This window comes from Microchirus variegatus (genome assembly GCF_963457635.1).
Source record: "Microchirus variegatus genome assembly, chromosome: 13".
In the NCBI taxonomy this organism is placed as follows: Eukaryota; Metazoa; Chordata; class Actinopteri; order Pleuronectiformes; family Soleidae; genus Microchirus; species Microchirus variegatus.
This window is the reverse complement of record NC_139814.1, coordinates 15,798,343-15,820,866: the sequence shown is the minus strand read 5'-3', so window position 1 is coordinate 15,820,866 and position 22,524 is coordinate 15,798,343. Positions and strand designations below refer to the sequence as shown.

Here is a 22,524-nt window from a genome sequence, read left to right as displayed (position 1 = left end):
TTTGTTCAGTCTGTAGAATATTAAGTCTATAGGTGAAGACAATATCTCACCTAAAATGGTCATTTGATACATACATTTAGGCATACAAATTGATTCCGATTCTGCTATTTTGATTCAATTTCGATTCTTTGTTCAGCCCTACTTTTGAGGTAAACTGGCAGATGCTAAGCTTAGCCGTTTCGGTTCATCAAAATGAGAAATGTCAAGATTCCGGGGGAGAATGACAAAAATAATATACATTAACATGTAGTTATGTTCCCCTTCTTTGTATACAATCACAACAAACAAATAAATAAACCTACCGACCCATCTGACCTTAGCGTATAGAAAACTTTTAAATTTTACTTCCATTTACCTCTAATCACAAAGAGACTGCGAGTTTTAGTAGTCATAATTTGACACAAACAATGACAGACATCCGTGTCTTCATTGAACTCACCCATATAACATGATGGAAACCTTGGTATTAAATAAGGTGAACACTTCATTGGCAGCAATAACCTAGAACTTCTTCAGTTCAGTAGCGTTCAGACTGTATTTTCTTAGTGTCGAAACAGCTTTGTGAAATTAGCAAGTCTGCGAAATTACCCCCACATTTATTATTTTATTATTTATTATTAAACAGGGGACTCTACCTCCCACCCTGGAGAGCAGCTTCCTCCACGTGGCGTGTTGCCATGGACACCGCAGAGACGTTAACCAGCTCAAGTGACTCATTTCTAACAAAGTTTGTTGCGTCCCTATATTTGAAGAGCTAAATCATTATCATTAGCGACAGTTTGTCTAACTGAGGAGGACTGATGCACAATCTTAACTCTCCAGAGTTGCTGAATGTAACAGATGCTTGCAAATCATCCTCTCAAACAGATGCTTGTTGAAAAGCAGAAAATGTTTAAAAGTTTTTTTCTTTTTTAATATGAATCACAGTAGCTCAAACCGACAGCTGCAATCTGGTGTCATCGCATGAACTCCCGACTCAAATTAGCTTCTGTCGACATCATCAGCCAAGGGTAACACATTTACTTCTTTCACAACCCGTATTGTGAGAGTCTGATATACATATTTAATATGAAGATGAACAACGCCGCAGTATTTAATGTCATCTGACCACATTATAAGGACAAATAACTGCAGCTAATTAAAGGACTCATACCAGTATATTAACACGAGTGCTATCTAATTTCCTGAAAGCAAAGATGGCCGGCAATACCATCAAATATTATGTCATATTTATGCCAAAAGTATTACCCCTCCTTAAGAACTGGCCTTTTTATTGAGCCATAGCACAAACCACTGTTGTGCAAGGGGTCATATTATACCCTATTTCTCCAAGTTAACCTAGTTCCCTGGTGTCCTAATGAACATGTCTGTGACATGCTTTGGTCAAAATACCATAAGGATGAAGCACCACAGCAGTTCAATCACCCTGCCAAAACAGCCCTGTTCAGAACGCTCGGTTTAGTAGTATCTCTTTTGGTCCACCTTAAAGGTCTACCTTAAAAAAAAGTAAAACGAAACTTAAGGGACAGGAAATGACATCAGCCACTAGAGGCTACTGGGAGCTAACAGTAGTTAGCATTTGGAAAAGTGATCCTTTGCAGGCTCTAGCAGGCACATTGCCGTCATAGATAACATGTATCCACTGGACAGATAAATCCTCTGAGGCTGGAAGTTTGTGTAGAACTCTGTGCTGCACTGTGGAACCAAGAATATAACTTTTTACGGACTTCCGGTTTTCAGATACCGTTGCCTGCGCCAACACTCTTGAGTGTTTTATGGACAAAGCGGAGCTTCGCGAGATAACAATTCCAGGAATTTAGCGCAATGTGACGTCCCAGTGAGTGCGGATGTCAACATGGCGTGTTTTATCTCCTGTACTTAGACTGAGGAGGACCACAAAAACATGAGTGAGTCATCTTTTTTCACACTTTAATAGGACCTCCAGAGTCCCAAATATAAGGATTTAAATGATTAAAAAGTTGACTTTGCATAATATGTGCCCTTTAAATGATTGTTGATGCTCACAAAGCAGGAGAAGTATAAGTTATCACAGCGTTTCCAAGCAGAGGATGGAGCAAAAGATTTCAAAGCTTCAGAAAACTGGTGAGAGATGCGTCTCAAATTCCGGTCAAATCTCTTTTAACACCACACTTCCTCGTATTACATCAACTAAACAAATCGCTCATGATAAGATGCGGTCATGAAATTCAAAGGTGAACATTCTCTCCCCTACAATTGCAAAGGGGTGTTAAATTACTGCCAATCCAGTTTGTCCACATCAAATATATATATATATATATATCAAATCCCAAAGCCAGAGGGAGGCGTGCGCCCTGTGTCCCGTGAAAAGAATCGCAATCGCATCTTTCCCGAGGCACTCCCATCTGCTTTCACTCAGACTCTAATTACACTTGGAGGGTAAAATGACGACTTATCTTATCGGAGCTTCATCTGTGTCACCGAGAGGTTTTTCTACAACAAGTCCAGCAACAACACTGCACTATTGTCTGGTATAAAATCCTATTATTCAATAACCGGCAAGTACAATGCCATATGTTGTCGTCCATGAGCCTGTATTTGCTCTTCATTATTACACTCCAGTCCTGATATTGGCTTTTCAGTCGAGGAAGTTTGTGTTAATCACACACACATACGGGTGTCTTTTTACATGGTGACAACAGCGCTATTAAAAAAGATGAAGATTTCAAGGCCAAAAAAAAGAGCTCCTCAAAAAGTGAGGAATTACATGTCTGGTTGAATCAACCGACACTGTGAATAAACCGACCTTTCAAACGTTGTTCAGCAAATATTAACAGAAGGTCAACGTTTTCGTGCAAAGTCAAAGCAGAGCCAGCAACAAGCAGTGCACTGAGGTGAAGGGAAGCGAGTGACTTTACATCACTGTAGACACTGTGTGCCACTTGGCTCCGTCTCCCCGTGACAAATTGACTGTGTACAAGTGCATAATGACGAATGCTTCCCGTGACTAAGCATGACTGATTACGTTTTCCAAAACGCCACCATGCAAAGCAACGTTACAATATCGTACCAGCGGACTGTGTTTCACACCATCGCTGCTGGGACTGATGTAAAATGTGTCCTTAAGTGATATAAATGGGAGCCTTCACTCACACTACACACTTGTGTTTGGGGGGGAAACCTGTGGGTGTGATGTGACTGATGAGTTCTACAAAGAGGATTTTCATGTGTATTACGTAACACAAAGCAGTGTGGACACAGTACCTGATGCTACGTTAAAATTAAAAAACTTGTTGTGACTCAACTAGCTTCAGAATTGACCTAAACAGTTAATTATACTTTATACACAACATATGTGTTGTATAAGTTGACCAAGTAAAATCACATTTATAAAAAGTGAATGAAATCAATGAAATTTAACAACAACATTAAATGGAGCACGGTAGCTATCAACTATTAAGTGTGTGGACAAATTATGAGATGCAATTAATAACAGTTTGGTATGGTACACTTCAGATTTGTGGATTCAATATCATGGCAAGAAGGTCGCTGGTTTGAATTTTTTCAGAGTTTTCTCCAAATAATCTGGTTTCTTTCCACAATCCAAAAACATGTAGAGGTTAATTGGACCCTCTCAACCACATGTGTCAAACTCAAGGCCCGGGGGTCAGATGTGGGCCGCCACGTCATTTTATGTGGCCCGCGAGTGATTAATTGGTCTTAAAAATCTGTGTTAAAGTAGGTCTATGCTGCTTTAAGGTGTGCATTGACCATAAACTACATTTCCCACAATGCATGGTGATTGCATTACCCGCAAAGTGACGGCATCCTGTCACTAGATCGCAGTGTATCATTGTATATGCATGATGCGACGAGTGAAATTGAGATTGAGACTGCGATCGCAGCAGAATGTGTTGAAACGATGTGGCAGTGAAAGCTAGCTCTATTGTGGCTGAAGAAATCACCTGTGCTTCAAAGTCTTTTTCTGAGGGTGCGTTTTTGAAGCAGTGCATGCTGAAGGTGTGTGAGCAGGTCTGCCCCGACCAGATACAGACTTTTAAAACTGTTAGTTTGTCAACTTGAATAAGTAATAAATACAGAAAGTTATTTAGCAATATGTTACGGAGTAGTTATCTTTATATTACACTATATTTGGTTACATTCAGTTACATTTATTCTGTATGACATTACATCTGGCCCTTTGAGGGTAACCATTATGCTGATGTGGCCCTCAGTGTTTTTTACATTGTAGTAGTAATATTTTTATGGTGGCATGTGCAAATGTTCTATCATTTGGTCATTCTATTACACAGTGTCTATCAAAAAGACACATTAATGAATACATATCTGTGAGAAATATGATACAAAATTCAGAAGCCTACATTCGATAAAAAAAATGCTGTTGCCTACATTTTGTGCGATCTCAAGCCGACATGAGTATTTGTGTTGTTGTTATTTTATTATTTGTAAGAGGCATCACTACAGTGCCATTAGGGACATACTCTATAAAGGCTAGGAAACAACAACAATACACAGCAATGTGGTGCATGCCCATATACAATAGTAGGTCTAGGTCAGAGGTCTCAAATTCCGCCACTCGATTGTATGCGGGCCACAGCTTAATATCAAGTTATAATGAGAACTGGCTCAACCTCCTCCTCCTCCTGTGGCTACATTATAGACAGAATATAATACTAAATATGATTGTTAGCCATAGTCATGAACAGTGAGCAACATTTTTACCTACATTAATACCTAAGATCATATGAATTATACTTTTAAATGTATTTAGTAAAGTTTTATATATATATATATACATATATATATACACATATATCTATGAGTATGGTTAGTGTTTTTATTACATTTGTTTTTTATTACAGTTGTCCTTATGATATTGCATCCTAAATCTTTATTGTGAGCGGTGTATCCTTCCATAACATGACACTTTTATTTTGAAATCCTGTGAAATATCATCACAAATAGCGCGATTGCGTTATTGTGATATGATTTTAAGCTCATTTCCCACATAGTTTAAATTTTTTTTTTTTTTCTTCACATGACCATTTCCACAAAAGCTGGTATTTAAAGACTAATTTGCAGCATAAAAACTAAATCGTAATTAAAAGATGACCAAAACAAGAGCTGTTCTGCATGGAGTTTGCATGTTATCCCTTCCCTCCCATTGAATGTGAGAAGTGGGAGTGTGGATAAAGTGATAGAAGATGAATGAATGAATGAATGAATGTTACCTTGCTCGGGATCCTCAGGTTCTCTACAGGACTAAGATCTGCCATGCTCTCCTGAGGACTTTTCAGACCCTGTCAAAAACAAAAATACAGATTGACTGATACATCCACATCACTAAACGTGTCTGCAATAATAACATGTCCCGCGGTCTCCCATAGCTTGTTCATCAGTTTCCAGTTACATACAGTAACACAGTGGAACAGGCGGGCACATTTCTCCAGTGTTACGTTACTGCTGTGCAAACTGAGAACTTCCCTGTCGCCCCGCTTTCACTGTTGTCGGGCTTCTACAGGTAAACTCTCACAGCTACAGCCCAGCTACAGTGTGAACGAATGCTCGTTAACGTGTGTTGTCGTTACGCGAGACAAACGGTTGTCACAGTCGTTCGAAAAGCGGCCGTTTTTGACCAAGAAACCAAACAACGAGCTGTCAAATTAGCCTCATAGCCTAGCTAGCCGCAGCTGTCAGAGGCAAACGGCCGGACCTGTGCGCCTGTGTGCGGCGCTGCTCCGCTCACCTGCCGGGCCATGAGAGACTTGATTTTCTGCATCGTAACTCCCGTTAGTGTCCGCGAGTGTCAGTGGACGGATACGCGAACAAAGCCACAGCTGCGTTTTGTTGTTAGCGATGCGCCTCCATCACTACGAACAGGAAGTCATGGTTTGACGGTCACGTGACCGGCGAAAGAGGGTAAAGAGGAGATGGCAAAGCATCCTGGGAAATGTAGTTTTTAGTTGATACTAATGACACCACCAGTCAACTGGCAGAATCTCCCAGGTGAACGAACTACAATATTTGCATTGAATTAAAAAAAAATGTATGTTGCTCAGTTTTAAAATTGGTAAGTAAACGTAAATACTTTAAAAACAAGACTGTGATACATGTAGTGCTGTAATTCACCACTTGATGGTGGCAAATTCACATCATAGAGTAGAAATAAATGGGAGTTAATATGAAAGATTTGTCAATACATTATATTATATTATACATTTTATTATGCTGCTCTGATAAGACATAGTGAAATAGCTCATGACAAGAGGAAAATCACAGGTGTCAACGGCAGTTATTTGATTACTAAATTAATCGTCAACTATTTAGATCCTCAATTAATCGGTTTGAGAGATTTTTTTCAATCACTAAAACAGGATTTTTTAAATGTAAAAGCTTCTTAAATGTGAATATTGTCTGGTTTCTTTGCTCCATATAACAACAAAATCATTGAAACGCAATCAGTTTGGTTCGTGGACAAAAATTTGAGGTATTTGAGGTTTGAGAAACAATGATTTTCAACATTTACGGATCAAACGAGGACTCGATTGCTGGAGAAAATAATCGGCAGATTAATCAATTGTGAAAATAATCCTTAGAGGTTTCTCCTGTAAATACATTTTTTTAAACTGTGCAAAAAATTAGGTATTTCCTATATTTATAACCAGTGGTGAGTTATTTCTACTGCTCCAAGTACTTTCACAAATTGCTCTCTGTGTATCTGCAGCGTGGCATCAATACTCTATAACTTAGATTTGTTTTATTGCAAAGCTTCATTCCTTTCATGAGCAAAAGTGATTGTGTCACGTCCTGCCACCCCCAACTGCCTCTGATGTAAGCTATTCCAAATAAGCCATTATTGATGCAGATCCATCAGCCCTGCTTTGTAACAAGCTCCCATTGGGTGTTATTTTGAGCAGTGTTTGGTTAAAAAGTCAGGCAGCAGGAGCTGTGAGAGCTTATAGTTCCTGGTTAATGACGCCTCGGGCTATTTCCAAGTCAAATGAAGGTGAGGTCACACTGTTAGATACTCCACTACTGTTGTTTTGCTGCGCGTGTCATCTCTACAGTGCCGAGCCTCTCCCTCAAAGCATACACTGAGACGGAACAGATGGCAGCCACTACCCGGAGATGCCTCCACAGAGACGCGGAGGACTCAGTCGGTCAGTTCATGAACTATAATTAGAGGCAGATTCAATAAACGGCACGCTGTTCAGATGGAGAGAATCATCACGATACGCATCGATTTAATGCGGCTGTGTGCGAGGGTGAAGAGTAAACAAAACACACAAGACAATAACTGTGTGTGCGAGACATATTAAAACAACCTGCTGCAGTCTCACGTACATTTCGTACATTTCGCTGTATCTGGTTCTACAAACTTGTTTGTCTTGTTTGTCCACGTCGGTGTGTGTACACGTTTTTTTATCTGCCTGTGACAAGATGTCGGCAGGAGCAGGTGGAGGACACTCGGCCACATGCTGAACCATCCATCTGTTGATGCCTGACTCTCTCCAAGTCCCTCGCCAGGTAAGCGGGCTGAGAGAAAGAGCGAGAGAGACAAACACTCGGCAGCAAACTCCAAACAAACAAGTACACGCTGCACACTTGTGACAATTTGGAGAGCTCGCAGCCAGAGCATGAAACAAAACAAAAAAAAAGCCGACTGTGAAGTCGCAGAACAACTGACAGTTTTTTTTCCACCAGGATCTGTGAAAGCCTCAAGCCACACATAAAAACAATAGTATGAAACAACATCTTCATCTGATTGTTGGCAAAACGAAGTAAACCAGTATCTTTAATAAAGTACAAAACAAAACATGTGAATGCAAATTGTACAATAATTTAAGTTTCAGCATTTCACTGAGTCACGGCTGAGCGGAACAATATGCTACATCTGATGAGACTGAGTTCCTGTAGGAATAAATAGATTTCAGCAACAAACAAAAAAACATACAGTAGAATAATACGTATAAAGAATCTGCGGCGTCATGTACAATATATACAGTACATTCAACCTAAATTTATTTATTTAATACAAGAAAATACATTCATAATAACACTCTCTTTGAAAGGAAATTAATTAATTTAGAATTCAACTTTTATGTTACATAATAATTTAAGTGTAATCTAATCTGTTTAATAGGATTATTTTTTTAATCGAAAAAGTTGTTTCAACATCCTCTCACATAAAAAAAAGAAAACAAGCCATTCATACAAACATTGTCAAGTTTTTCAAAAATCTGTCCCAAACTCTGGACAATAACAGTGCACGATCAGGTTGTGTAGTCGCCTTTGTTTCCTTCATCCCTTTTGCAAACAAGTGGACCACAGGAAAAAAAAACAGCGTTTCAGTCTTTGAAAATAGAGACTTAGTGGAATAAAGTCTTTCAGTGAAATCACCATATTGTACGTTAACATTTCAGCTCCCCAGCGGGGGGAATCACTTTAGCAAACTGTGACTGGGGCCTTCGGGAACATGTCGGATCACGTCGTAAATGGTGGTGTGCATATCTTGAACGGACTCGAGGCGGGCCAGAGATCTGCACGATGCCTAGAGGACGGTTGCGTAGGAAAAATTGAAATGTGTGTTTAGTCAAAATAAGGGATTCTGCTTCACTGGTGAAAGTTTTATGTACTAGATCGTGTCTTATACCTGTGCAGAGTCCATTTTCCCAGGTATGGAGACAAACTCGTAGATGCCAAAGTCGACTGTTGCGTCCTCGTGACCTGTTGATGACGACACAGGTTTAATATCAGATAATACTCACTCTCAAACTGTCAAACTGACACAAACGACCTATTTTTCAGCTTAAATAAATACGCTTCTTTTATTACCCTTTAGGTTTGTTCTATCTCAAACCAAAGTGATAATAATAAATTATTTTCTAACGCAATGCATATCATTATATATAGAAGATAAATGTATAATACTGTGAACAAGTGACTTAAAGTTGGTCTTATTTATCAGCACGTTGTCAATGTTTTTTAACTGAAATACATGTTTTACTGGTTGAATTAGGGTTCAACTCCAGGTTTAAGGGCCAGTCACACTTAATAATTTGCACTCCAACCTAGTAGAAGCTGTTTATTTTAAACTGATTGAGAAATAATAGTATAATAATTATTAAAACAACAAAGTACGATGCTATGTTATATCCATCTCTGGAGCTTACCTGAGCGATGAGGTTTTTTCTGCTCGGTGAGCGGTCTGCCAAAAAACATCCAAATATGCAGTTATAATAAAGCAAATACAGAATGTAAATGAAGGAAACAGTAAATAGTGTCTGCATTGGACCTCTCACCTGTTGTAAATGCTCATAAGTACTGTGAGAACGGAGAGAAAGAAGGAAATAATGACTCACACATAAAGACAACATTTATGCTCAAAGACACTTTACAACAATGTGAAATTTTGATTTCCCTGAAATCATGTGGAAAAAGGTGACATTTTTGCAGCTGTAAATATTGGATCGGAGCTGCAGGAAATATTTCCACACATAAGATAATAATGTGTTGTGTGTGTGTGAAAATTCGTGGAAAACAATAATAATTCTAGAGCTTCTACATATACTGGTTATTAACCATTACAGAAACATGATTTTGATAATTACCAATGCTGTTTAATTTAATCCATGGCATTAGATTGAGCCTACATGCATTTGAACAGCAGCCATTTTGGGAGGTGTGGCAGGGAAGTGTGGCATGCACCCCAAAAAATGAGGTAGCAGAGTGGAACTTTCTTACTGTGACCTGTGAAAATGGCTGCTGTGCAAAAAGCACATTTTACACCCTAAAAAGGATGAAGATTCAATAGTGAAATCTCATCTATTTTCAACATGTAGCGTGTTAAACATATTTCTCATAAACCAAGAGCAGCTAAAGACATCTTACCTCTTTTGGGATGGCAGTTTCTCCTGAGGAAGAACAACAGCATGAAGGCAATAATGAACAACGAGCAGACAGTTATCACAGCCAGCGGAGACAAGCGGTCGCCGCCCTGGGTGTGTTTGTCTTTGCCTGTAAACAGATAACAGACAATAATAATAATAATGATGATTAATTCAAGAAAATATTGACACAGTTAAAGTTATTATTTCATGCCGTGGTTCTCTGTAGAGCTGTATCATTTACTCGCAAATGCTTTGTGTTGTAGTAAAGACTCCGTCCACTAGTTGGCAGACATGAAATTAAAAACAGTTTCGACTCAACAGCACAAAAACAAAAAAAAAACATTTTTAAAGCCTGAATATGTGATCTATAAACACACACCCCCCAGGACGTCCATATAAGGAGTTGTGTATTATTCCCAAGGGTGCACTAAGGGGTAAGGTCCCAAGTCTACCATCACAGCGTTTGCTGCTGTTTGCATAAATGTCGTAATACTCCGCCATCATATTAGCATAGCTCTATAAATCACAATAAAACACATCATAACACCGACATCAGGATGTGTTTTTTTTCTGCCAATAAAAAGCAATAGCGCTATAGCTACAAGAGGAACTTGATATATATTACTTTTAAAAAGATAAGCATGAACATTTTCATTGCTTAAAGTGAGCGACTGCCGACTCAAAGCCATAATGTTAGTCGTCGGGGGGAATTCTTGGGTAAAGTTCACGAGTGATTCGAATAAAAAGAAAACGACACACGCTGTCACCACTTCTTGTTTACTCAATAAACAATATTTTTTTTTTCTGCCGACCATAGCCCCCGTATCAGCGCGAGCCCTTCTCGGTATCACCACGACGACATATCAACGTCGCATTCGGCACACAGAAACTCTACATGCTATAAAACTTAGTCAACAAAACACAACAGCTGTCATCCTCTGTTTACTTTCCAAGCCTGTGAACTTTAAAACAGGCTGCAGGGCCCTGGAGCTTAGCAACAGGAATAAAACCTGTCATATCCATAACCTGTTTTTACTTCTCACCTGGTAACACGCACAGCGACTGTTTATATACAGCTGTCGAAAAGCCGGATCGGTTGTTGTTGCTGATGTCTCAAGTGCACTTTGTCTTTCTTACATTTAAGTTAACATACATATTTTTTATAGCGTTTGCATATGGAGTGAAATATAAGCATTATAAGCAATAATTCACACATCCATGAACAGTCTTTTAAAGTGGAATCACTTAATAATTGGTGGCATCAATTCCTGTTTTTTTATATTTTTTAATTCTTTCATAATTCTATTCTTTTTTTTTCTTTTCTTTCTTTAATAAAACAAATGTTTTAATGATTTTTGGTACGTTCCACTGGGTGTGGATTTGTTTTGTATTTATTGAAATGGATCATGCGTGACCAGGTGTTCGCCACCATTCACCCTGTAAGGCGGAGCTAGCTCGATCTAGCTCCTCCCACAAGGATAAAGTGGTTAACCCTAGAACACCATTGCTGGGTGGTTTTCACCGGAGCAAATAAATGTATGTGATTTTCATGAAAACCAAGTTTTCATCTTCATTATTTATTTATTTTAAGAATTTTTTTGTTCCCAAATCCCTCATTTTTCAGTCATTTTGGAGCATTTTTATATGGTCCCCTCATGATGCTTTTTCATGATACTACTCAAATTTGTCATGTTTTGATATATTTTGATGACAAGTACTTGGGTGTATTTATTATCTCGGGTAAAAATCACCCGGCGTTAGTGATGGTGTTTGGAATTTGAGCGATAGTGTTCTAGGGTTAAAAAGGAACAAATGAATGAACTAGAAAAGCACTCGGAGAGCGCAGACCTCCGCCAAGGCAGCTCAGCCCCCCAAACCCCCACAAATCACGCCAAAAATTGTTCCTGGTCCCATTGCGGACATTTCCTGAAAATTTCATCCAAATCCATCCGCGACATACAGACAGACTCCAGCGAAAACATACTGTATACCAACTAGCGGAGGTCAATAATGGTGTCTCTACCTGTGTGGTGCTAATGTACAGTATGTGGTGTTTATGCTTGGGTTTATAGCTCATCGACCTCATCCGCTTTTGGCACGACACACTGTTCTGTATCTGTGAGGATTCCCATTTCCTGCCCACGCTCTTGCTTCCTCTCCCCATGCTCGCCACCCTCAACTCACCTGGTCCCAAGCCGGCGACCAACAGAGTAAACTGGGCCTCGTTCTGCTTCTGCGTCACGTTGTTGAAGGCGCGACACAGGTACTCCTCGGGCTGCGCCAGGCTGTAGGACAGCACCTCTAGCCGCGGGCCCTCGGTGATGACCTGGGTTGAATTGTGGCTCTTGGAGATCCAGACGTAGCTGTTGGGCGGGTTGGAATCGGCCTGGCATTCGAACAAGGCCAGCTCTCCGGGGTTGATGGTGAACACCTCTCCTGTCCGCAGGCCCTGGCCTGAGTTCACCTCCAGATTGTAGGGCCCATCTACAGGGGATTTGGGGAAGACAGTGGATTCATAGACACGTGAGATGGTGCCAGATATTGTGCAATAATATCATTTATTATCAGAAATGTGAACTTTTCAAAGTCCCAGGTTCCAGATCAGCACATACACCCTGAAACTGAGGCAGCTAAATGGAACTCAGCCATCACTGACTTGATCATTTCCACCTGAGATTTTGCGATTGTAGGTGAGACATCACAACCACTCCACCGACGCATGGCACAACATGGAAGAGCCAGCTCAGCGGGACATGGGACTCTCATTTGAGGATGCTAACGTTTGTAATTTGGCCAGAGAAGGCGGATGGTTTGAAAGAGGGATAAAGGAAGCCTTCTATGTCCAATCAGAGCGACCTTCGTTGAACAAAGGAGGTGGTTTAAGACACGAGTGCTGTCTTGTGGGCCCTTCCCCAAGTTCACACCTTGACCCTTGTGACTTTAACGGCTCGCATGGTACTCAGGGGGGAACAATGACCCCGATGGATCACAGCTTGACTCGTGTGACCAACAACAACAACTCACATGATGGTTATGTTAATCGACGTCTTCAAGAACCTAAAGCCGCGTTTCCATCATAGTACAGTCCGGTTTGGTACAGTACTGTACGTCTTGTGTTTTGACTAACACAAACAAACAAAGACATAGAACGCGACACAACAGACAACAACAGTTTTTTTTTGGTTCGGTTTGTGGCTCTTTGTCTCAAGAAGACGTCAAACTTTGTATGAGAATAGATGGCGGGCGTCGAAGAAATACCAGAAGACAAAAGGGAGTGATGCTTTTCTGTCGCCCAATCAGCTGACTGTCATGGGTCTTGCTCCACCCGTTTTTATACTGCGGCCTGTCGAATTATACGAGTTGAAATAAGCATGAGCTTTACAACTTACTTGACGTACAGCCTCAACAGTACAGCCTATAGTCAATCAATGAGTAAAGACGCCACCTTTAAGAATGTTTTTCCCTGCACATCCCCCAACAGCATATAACAGTGTTTTGGCAACAGAGGTTACACACTGGAACTTGCTAATGCTAAGACAATGCTAAATGCTAACTCACAGTAGGACTTATGCACCAAAAATGTAATTAAACTGCTTCCTCAGTTCAAACACACACACGCATTTAGCGGTTGAATAACACACTGTCAGTTGTGCATGAACACAAATAAAGAACGACTGGAACAGAAACTTAGCATGATCAAACACACGGGGAGGTATTTTAACAGTTCGTAGTAGATCCTTGCTGCAGGACTCTCTGCTCAACGATAACACAAAGTCGATTTGTCTACGCAAACAGAAATGATGACTGTGACGGCAGTGCACTTCTCTGTGCCAAGTTGCTGGATGACACACCCACAGTTTAAATATACCAGCGAAAGAGATTTGGACAGATCAACAAAGTTACAGCAATACATGTAGGCTAACATGTCTTTTGTGTTGTAACAAGTAAAAAATCCACATATCTTTACTTTACTTGTTGTTTACTTGTTGTCTAACTATCTTTGTTTCTCGTTACTACTAAATAAAATCAGAAGCAGAAGAGTTGGTTATGGTCTGTATTTATGTAGAGCTTTTCTAGTCTTAAAGGTGCATTATGTAATAAATCTAAAGCAACTGGCCATAAAATCCTCCTAATATGTCACAGAGACTCAGGAATAATGTTCATATAACAAACTGAACTCACCAACAACAACAGTACAGTCAAAATATTTGCATTAAAAAGAATATTTTGCAGACTGCAAATCATGTTTATGTTTTAAAATCATGTTTTGGCATGTGGCGCCACCTACCGCCGTCCACCAATCATTGCAGTCAGTAGAGTCTCAGCTGCCGAGCAACCACGGGTTGCCAGTTACGTCAGAAAACAAAACTTAAAAGACCATGGTATTTTGAATTTGAATGTAGTAACTGTTTTTGGCCACATTCTTACATATGGCACCTTTAATGAGCTGCTTTACACTATAGATTTGCCATTCAGTCATTCACATGCTGTAACATGGGGTTAAGTGTCTTGCTCAAGGACATATATGGACTAGCAGAGCCAGGAATTGAACCCACAATCTTCCAGTTGAAAGACAACTCGCCCAACCACTGAGCTTCCATGACTCAATCTAAAAATCAAAATCCTCACTTTTTTAATACTTTTACTTCGAAAATTAAGTATATTTCATACCAGAAAATTACTTTTGATGCTTAAGTACAGCAAATATCATATACTTTAAGACTTTTACTTAAGTAATATTTAAAAAAGAAAAAAGTGACTTCAACTTCTACCAAAGTCATTTTCTTGTACTTTTATTCAAGTATCCCTTTAAGGTACTTTATTCAAGTCTGTACACAACAAGTTTACTAAAAAAAAAAAAGAGCCTCTGAGGTTTACCCTCACACAGGAGTTCACCTGTGTATCCGCGAGCTTTAACAGTGGAGCTCTGTGAGATTATTCTTACTCCCATGCAAATATTATCCCTTATCAGCCACATGTTTTTTTGTGTTGTCAGTACGTGACTGACAGACATTTACATACAACCTAGTTCTTCAAGGAGACTGGCGCACAAGAGAGCACACTGTGCCATATGTTGTTGTTTTTTAGGTACAAAATCAGCACTGGAGTTAAAGGAGATGACCATCAATGAAGATGGACCTGGTTAGAATGTGTTTGTGTGTCAAATTTATAACAAAATAGTGCGACGGTAAAAGGCAGTCGCACAAACAGTTGACTACCTTTGTCTACATGGCAGGTTCACACAGGTTAATCCTATCTAATCACAAGTTAGCGAGTGATGGTAAGAGGGTCACATGATAGAGCGACTGGAGCAACAAGGGGAAGTAAAAACAAAACCCAGAGGCCAGAGGTGCTGTAAGCCCAGCAGTGCGAATTTGATGTCGCTATTATTGATAACATCTGGTGTTCACAGCATTAACATTCACATTAAATTATTAAAAATATTCATATGTATTATGTTTGTCGATAGAAACTCATATTTATGTGTTTGATATATATGTTTTGAATGTGTAGGCGAGGCATATTGCCATCTATAGAGTTCAGAGAAATGATGTATTCATTCCTTCTATGGTGAAGTTACTCTGTGTGATCATTATTAAAAAATAATAATTTCAGTGACGTGAATTAGATTAATGTCTGGTATGAAGTACCTTAAAAGTTTTATACTTGAGTAAAAGTACAAGTATCTTACCAGAAAATGACTTTGGTAGAAGTTGAAGTCACTTTTTTATAATACTATTACCTAAGTAAAAGTCTTAAAGTACTATATGACATTTACTGTACTTAAGAGTCTAAAGTCATTTTCTGACATAAAATGTACTTAAGTTGTACAAGTAAAAGTATTTAAAAAAGTGAGGAGTTAGGATTGAGACATGGTGGCTCAGTGCGAGTGGGTTGTGGGTTCAATTCCCGGCTCTGCTAGTCCCTAACCCTTACCCTTGAGAATGGGTGAATGTCAAAATTGCAGTGTAAAGCAGCTCATCAAGACTAAAAAAAGCTCTATATAAACACAGACCATAATACCAACTCTTCTTCTTCTTCTGATTTTATTTGGTAGTAACGAGTAGCAAAGATAGTTAGAGGAAATGCAGTGGAGTAAAAGTTGCTTGCAATATATATATATCAAAGTAAAGTACCGATACGTGAATTTTGCACTTGAGTATAGGAACAAAGTATTTGTACTTTGCTACATTGCAACACTGATATTGCTATTACCTAAGGTTTATATGTTTAATATTATCTGTAATTTCCTACTTCCTGCTCTGTTTCTTTAAATAATGCGTTTCTGGTAAGCCGCTTAGAGCATGACACAATACTAAAAACACCCATCTATTTACTCTATATCATAAAAGACAGCTATTGGTGCGGAGAAAAAGGGAAGAATAAAGGTGTATATATATCTACTCACAGTAAACATTGAGTTCCAGGCCTCTGCTGTGTCGGCCCGGGCTGACCGGGTTGCTGGCCACACAGCGGTAACTTCCTTTGTCCTCTTTCCTCACGGGGCTAATCAACAACGTAGAGTTGCCTTTCGAGAAATGATATCTGCTGCTGGTGCCGAGCGTGACGTTGTCCCTCAGCCACTGGAACGCAACGCGCGTTCCATTCTCCACGGAGCAAGTCAAGGTTACGTTGGCCTTGTCCTCAACAACTGCAAAGGTCGGGTTCTTTGCGATGACTGGACCGGACACAGGGACTGAGAAGAAGAAAAAAAGTTGTCCATTTGATTATCAACAGGATGGTCATCATGGCAGATGATGCTATAGAACCAAACTCACCGTCCACTGTCACCAGCACATTTCTCTCCTCCTTGATCACCCGGCCTGTGTCGTTGTGAAACTCGATGTTGAGACTCAGATGATAATCCCCTTCATCGTCGCGGTGCAATTTATGGATCTCCAAAGAAATATTTGGCACTTTGAAGGAGAGGTTGTCGCGGTACATCATGTTAGTGATCGTGTAACTTTTGGTAAATGACACCAAGATGGTCATGGTGCCGCTCGACCTGGTGTGGGTCCAAGTTCCCTCGATGTCAGCTTTGTCCAGTGGAAAGTGAGTCTCCACAGCCAGAAGCAGGGACTTCCCTTCAACGCCGTGATGGACTAATGAGGGGGTGTAGATGAAATCAGAGCTGACCTCTTTGGCAGCGGAGGTGATGTGGGAAGAAGAGAAAGAGGGAGGAAAAGAGGGTTAGTACTGAAAGGTTTGTCAGTATAAATAATTCATGACTTTCTTTTTTTAGATTTTTTTTACTTAATACCCAATAATGATTATCTCATCAGGTAGACTGTACATTTTATTTGTCTGATCAAGTTACTACGTTTAAACAATGTTGAAAAATAATACCTTTTCAGTCACCCTTGTACACATTTAAAACATATCTGGAAAGTATACGACACATATCTAATATTAGTCACACTTGTACTGCTAAGCATAAAAAGCATAAAAAACATATAAAAAATGTAATACATTATTATACATTATACAATAAAAGTGCTAAGTAGAACCATAAAGTTCTTCGGATTGTCCTCATAGGAGAAACCTTTGGAGGGTTCCACCAAGAACCCTTTTAAAACCATTTATTAAGGAAGGGGTTTTAAAGGGTTCTCTGGATTAAAATGATTCTTACTGGAACCATTAGTGTTACCAAGAACCCTTGAAAAACCCTTTCTTCGGGAAAGGGGTTTTCAGAAGCAAATGGTTCCAGGTAGAACCTCAGCCCTTGTAGAAGGACCCCTTTGGAACCCTTATTTCTAAGAGTGTATGAAGGTGGAAGATACATGCCGAAATTGGTCAACAAGGTAAATTTAAACTTACTGTTAACTACTGTAAACTTACTAAAAAACAAACCATAAAACAAACTATATTCTTCTTTGATTGAGTCGGATTCACCGACATCTGACCTAATTATTGACATAACTGATTAATACTAAAGATTTAAACCCTTAAAATGCTAGGATTTTGTCATGATACCAGGATGTTTTCGGATTAAGAAAAACAGAAAACCTGCGACAGTGCCCTCTAGTGGAAATAGTTAGTTTTTCATCCATATTCCGAATATGGCCAAAAAATGATAAAATGCATGTATTATGCCTTAATGTAAGATTTTAAAAATACTGCAGTTTTGCAGTACAATTAATGAACGTGTATGAACAGTGGGAAAAAAAGCATTGCACTGGTGGTCCAGATGGAGTGACATTTTAAAAGACGACGCTAGATCTGTGTTGACTGTGAGGTCTACTCGCAAACTAGTTTATATCCTCGTCGTCAAGATGTCCAGGTCCTGAAACTGTAGCGAGTTAATATTGACCCAGATCATTACGGGAGAGTTACTGCTGTCAGGCAAGACGAGGCCTGTCCCTTTCATCCCAAACGAAAAACAAACAGCTGAGCTCTGAAGTTACTACTTAACTTGCTCATCTATTGCACCTTGTTGTCCGTTTGAGCCGCCGCCGGTTACCAGGCACTTTGTTCACTGGTAACCGGCTGAAAAACAATGCTAACCTGCATGTTGACCTTGTCTGTCATTGTGAGCACATTTATTCCCGCAGTCTGTTATCGGGGGGGTGTGCAACATTTTTTTTATTAAATGACCACAAATAAAAGGTAGAAATAATGTTTTTTACTCCCTCTATTTAAAAGTAAAAACTAGTGCTGGGCACGTTAACGTGATAATGGCGGTAATCGGTGTCAACTGACTGACCGGAAAAAGACGTCATGTTTACGTGACTCCGGATTTTTAAAACGAGTCTCTAAAGTAACGCTGAACTTTAAAAACAGAGGCGCACACACGCAGTGCACAGGTACGCTGGTTATTTGTAGCGCTGCTCTTTTCGTCCCTTTTAATAAACAGACCGCTGCAGTACGACTGTAGGCGGGCTAACGGCGCTGAAGGAGCTAATGCAGCTAACGGAGCTAACTGGTAAATGGTGGCTGGTCTACGGTGTCGCGGCACGTAAACATGACGTCACGCCCATCTTTTTCCGGTCAGTCGTCATGGAAACGCTTCATGCGTTATGCTTTATAGGTTATGCATTAATGTTAACCTAGCGTTAACGCTAACCTCGCGCTAACCCTGTGCCCAGCACTAGGACATATCCTGACAGATACATGTCCTTTCCTGTGACTATTTCAAAATAAAAGCCTGCTTGTGGTTCACTACTTATATATTAATGTGAACCCTAACCCTAACCCGCAGGCTGAATCTGGACCCAGGGCCGTATGTTGCCCATGTGTGGTCTACTGTATATCCTTGTTATCCACTTTAATGTATAATTTTTAAGTTTTAGTACAAGGTGAATTCATTGATTGTTTGGACGCCAAGTGGAGTTAAGCAGCAGCAGCAGCATGTGAGTAGGAAGTGCTACTGTGAAACAACAAACTTTACTAAAGCCTCACACTTTCTTTTTTTTTTTTGTTCACAGTTGTCTTTTTCAAGTTTAACTTCCCTTTTGTCTCATGTCACTTTGTTCAACCGCTCTGACTGTCTGTGTCTTCTCTTTCTCGGTTTCATCACAGAGGTGACGGGACCGGGGGGGTCTAGAAAATATTCACATTTAAGAACCTAAAAAGTCACAGAAACCAGTTCTTTGATTTGAAAATTGAGTCGAATGAGTGCAGACGCCCCCATGGCATGGACCCATTTGTTTGTGTGTGTGTGTGTGTGTGTGTTTTGCAGAAGTGTGCCTCTGTTTACAACAGCTGAGCCGCCATGAAAAGGAAGAATGAGGCGAAGTGTGCCGAGCCCGCTCCTCCGCTGTTGTTCCCCAAACAATTAGGATTACGGTGACAATGGTCTTTTGAGGTGAAAGGGCACGTGTGGAGACCCACCAGCACCTGCCTCTTATCGCCCTCACACACATCCCAAGTTGTTTGGATACTAAATAAAGTCACGCAAACGCCCAACGCCACCGTCGTGCGACCTCTTTTCAGATAAGACAAATGAGTGCTCCTCGTGGAAGGTTGATAATACAAACATCAAAGCAGTGGAGATGGGGGGGGGGAGGGGGCATCCATGTTTGAGGGACTTTCCTCTTGGATTTATCTGGTCTTGTGGTTCATCTTTGAGTCACTTCTTCTTTCCACGGTCCCTGCTGCTCTTAAAGCTTCGGCAGAAGACGGGCTAAAATTATAAAGTCACACAGAGATGACTGTGGGGAAAGGATATGCAAACCGACCGAGACACAGAAACACTTTTCATTTGCCTTTCGCAGACGCCGCGGAGATGTTGAGATGTGCCTTAGTTTTTGTACTTTTTAAACCAGGGGTTCTCAAAGTTTTGATACCTGAGGGCCAATTTAGGAACCCAACATTGGACTGAAGGAAAAAAAAACAGAAAGAAATCCCATTTGTTATAATTTTAATGACCAGATTGCAGTTCTACAGTTTAGCGTTAAGAAATATAAGCGTTAATATAATGTCATTTAAGCATTAATATGATAACGCGTTATAATTTACTGGGTAATTACCCAGTATTTTGGCCATTGTTCTTACCTTCTAATTACAGGTTAATACCAAGTAACACATTTCTGTTACCATATATTTACTGGGTAAATAGCTAGTAATTGGGGGCTGTAGCTACCTGCTTATTACCAGCTTATAACCCAATAATACACTAAAACTCACCATATAGAAACCAGGTAAATACCCTGTCTTTTTGTTTACACTTATTGGTCTGTATCCAGTAATGTCCAATAAACATTTAACAAGCTTAGTACCTCCTGGATTAAAACTATCAACTGTAATTCATTGCGGGGCAGGCCAGAAATGTTTCTGCGGGCCACCATTGGCCCCCCGGGCCGCACTTTGAGAACCAGTGTTTTAAACCCCTGCTTCGTTACTGTGTCTCCGAGCGTTTTAAAGAAAAACTTCCTCAACTCACCTCTGACTTTTTGCCATGCCAACCAAGCAAATACACAACAATACTCACTATTCAAGCATGACGTACCGGCAACACACACACACACACACACACACACACACACACACACACACACACACACAACACCCTGCTCACCTGTGAGGATGAACAGGACAGAGCAGACGCATAGAGATGTTCTTCCTAAGGCCTCCATGGCATCTTATCCTCCTGGGATATGTGGGACTTCTGACACACAGAAGAGTGAGTGAGTGAGGGATGGAGGACGGAGGCGAGGAGTGGAAGAGAAATGGGTGGAGGAGGAGGAGGAGAGAAAATTGACTGGCTGTGGTGACAACATTTGCCAGGGAAATTAGAGGAGCTAAGCTTTGGCCTGCATGTACCTAGGCCCCGCCCCACATGACACCAGGAGGAGGAGGAAGAAGAGATCCACCTGTGCAAAAAGACACTCAGAAAGAGAGAGAGAGCGGTGCCCTGAGGCTGCAGGTTTCACTTCGTCAAAGAGAAACTGTGACACAAATAGTGTAAAAGGATAGTTGGAGAGCAGTCTCCTCGCACCAGCTGTCTGCTGCTGCTGCTGCTGCTGCTGCTGCTTCGTCCCCTAAGGCGCTGAAACAAAGACTAAAAGCGCAAAAAAGGACAAAGAGCTTTTAATCTGCTCACGGAATGCAGTTCGATTGAGTCTGCTCCGGGTTTTGGATGACAAGGTGAAAATCAGTCGCAATCAGTTATTCTGTCAGAAGTTACTTTGCGAAGACAAACACTAACACAGACAAAGAGTCTGCTTTGAAATGTGTTGGAAAGGAAACACATATTATGTAATAAAGTTTGATTTATTGATCATTTGGGCGCTTTTTTTAACAATCAAGTTCGTGTAAGAAATATACTGATACTGACACGCGCTGACCTTTCAGATACAGACACTAACGCGTCATTTTTATCTAGTTTTTCAGCCCTCGGGGGCGACGCCGTGAATGAAAAACAGTGAGAAAAATCCTCGCTTAATTCTTTACAAAGATCCGTTTATGTAAATCACCAGTGTTTGGTTTATTCATAGACAGAAGTGTGTGTGTGTGTTTTTGACTCCTTTTTCTTCTAAACAAGGCTTTTGCTATTAACTCTTCAAAGAAGACCAGGAATCCATGAAATGACAGTTCCAGGGCAGGATCGGCTCTGATCCCATGCTAAACAGTCACATGCTGAATACTCAAAAGTATGTTTTCACACTGCAAAATAGTTATTCCCCCCCCCCACACATGGTCATCATCTAAGAGGATGTGAATGTGAACGGCAGAGTGAATGAATTAGGCCATTGTAGTGCTGCGTAAAATGAGTGCTGAGTTTGGTGATGGCACCATTTATCGAAAGGCATTATTTTCTCTGCTGTCGAGTGCTTGTTGTATCGTGGGGGGGGGGGGACTGACAACAGTGTTTACTTTGTACTTGTATCCTATCAAAATGTACTGGTCCTAATTATTGTGTCTTTCATATCACAAATAATGTAATTGACTTCATTTATAAATAAACGGTGATGATTTTATTAGTTGCCCAAATATTACTAAGACTGAAGTATTTTTATTCTTGTACATAAATGCACATTTCTCCATTGGACCTGCAATTCTCGACCTCCACCTGTAGATGGTGTCAGTGCATCGTCTACTTGTCAAAAACTGCAGGGACTTTTGCAGCCACCACACAGCCACCCAACCTTTTTAACTTGTGGCCTTTTAGTTTGAAACGTGACCCAAGTGGCAT

At 40.3% G+C, this 22,524-nt stretch overlaps 2 protein-coding genes across 3 annotated transcripts in view; both read right to left on the bottom strand.

Annotated features, from left to right (window-relative positions):
* Positions 1-5,871, bottom strand: part of vps50 (VPS50 subunit of EARP/GARPII complex) — a 109,048-nt gene extending 103,177 nt beyond the window's left edge. For both annotated transcript variants that reach the window (XM_083899252.1, XM_083899253.1), the window contains exons 1-2: positions 5,747-5,871; positions 5,232-5,300 (exon numbers count right to left, since the gene is read on the bottom strand). In XM_083899252.1, the coding sequence (XP_083755378.1) occupies positions 5,232-5,300; positions 5,747-5,779 (102 nt within the window). In that variant the 5' untranslated portion in view covers positions 5,780-5,871. The remainder of the gene's footprint in view (positions 1-5,231; positions 5,301-5,746) is intronic.
* Positions 5,872-8,416: 2,545 nt separating this feature from the next.
* Positions 8,417-20,965, bottom strand: hepacam2 (HEPACAM family member 2; the record flags this gene model as incomplete). Its single annotated transcript, XM_083900228.1, has 9 exons — positions 8,417-8,551; positions 8,654-8,727; positions 9,174-9,208; positions 9,303-9,324; positions 9,892-10,017; positions 12,075-12,374; positions 16,300-16,587; positions 16,670-17,029; positions 20,908-20,965. 9 exons carry the CDS (start codon positions 20,963-20,965, stop codon positions 8,441-8,443), a joined length of 1,374 nt encoding a protein of 457 aa, XP_083756354.1. The 3' UTR covers positions 8,417-8,440.
* Positions 20,966-22,524: the final 1,559 nt, after the last annotated feature.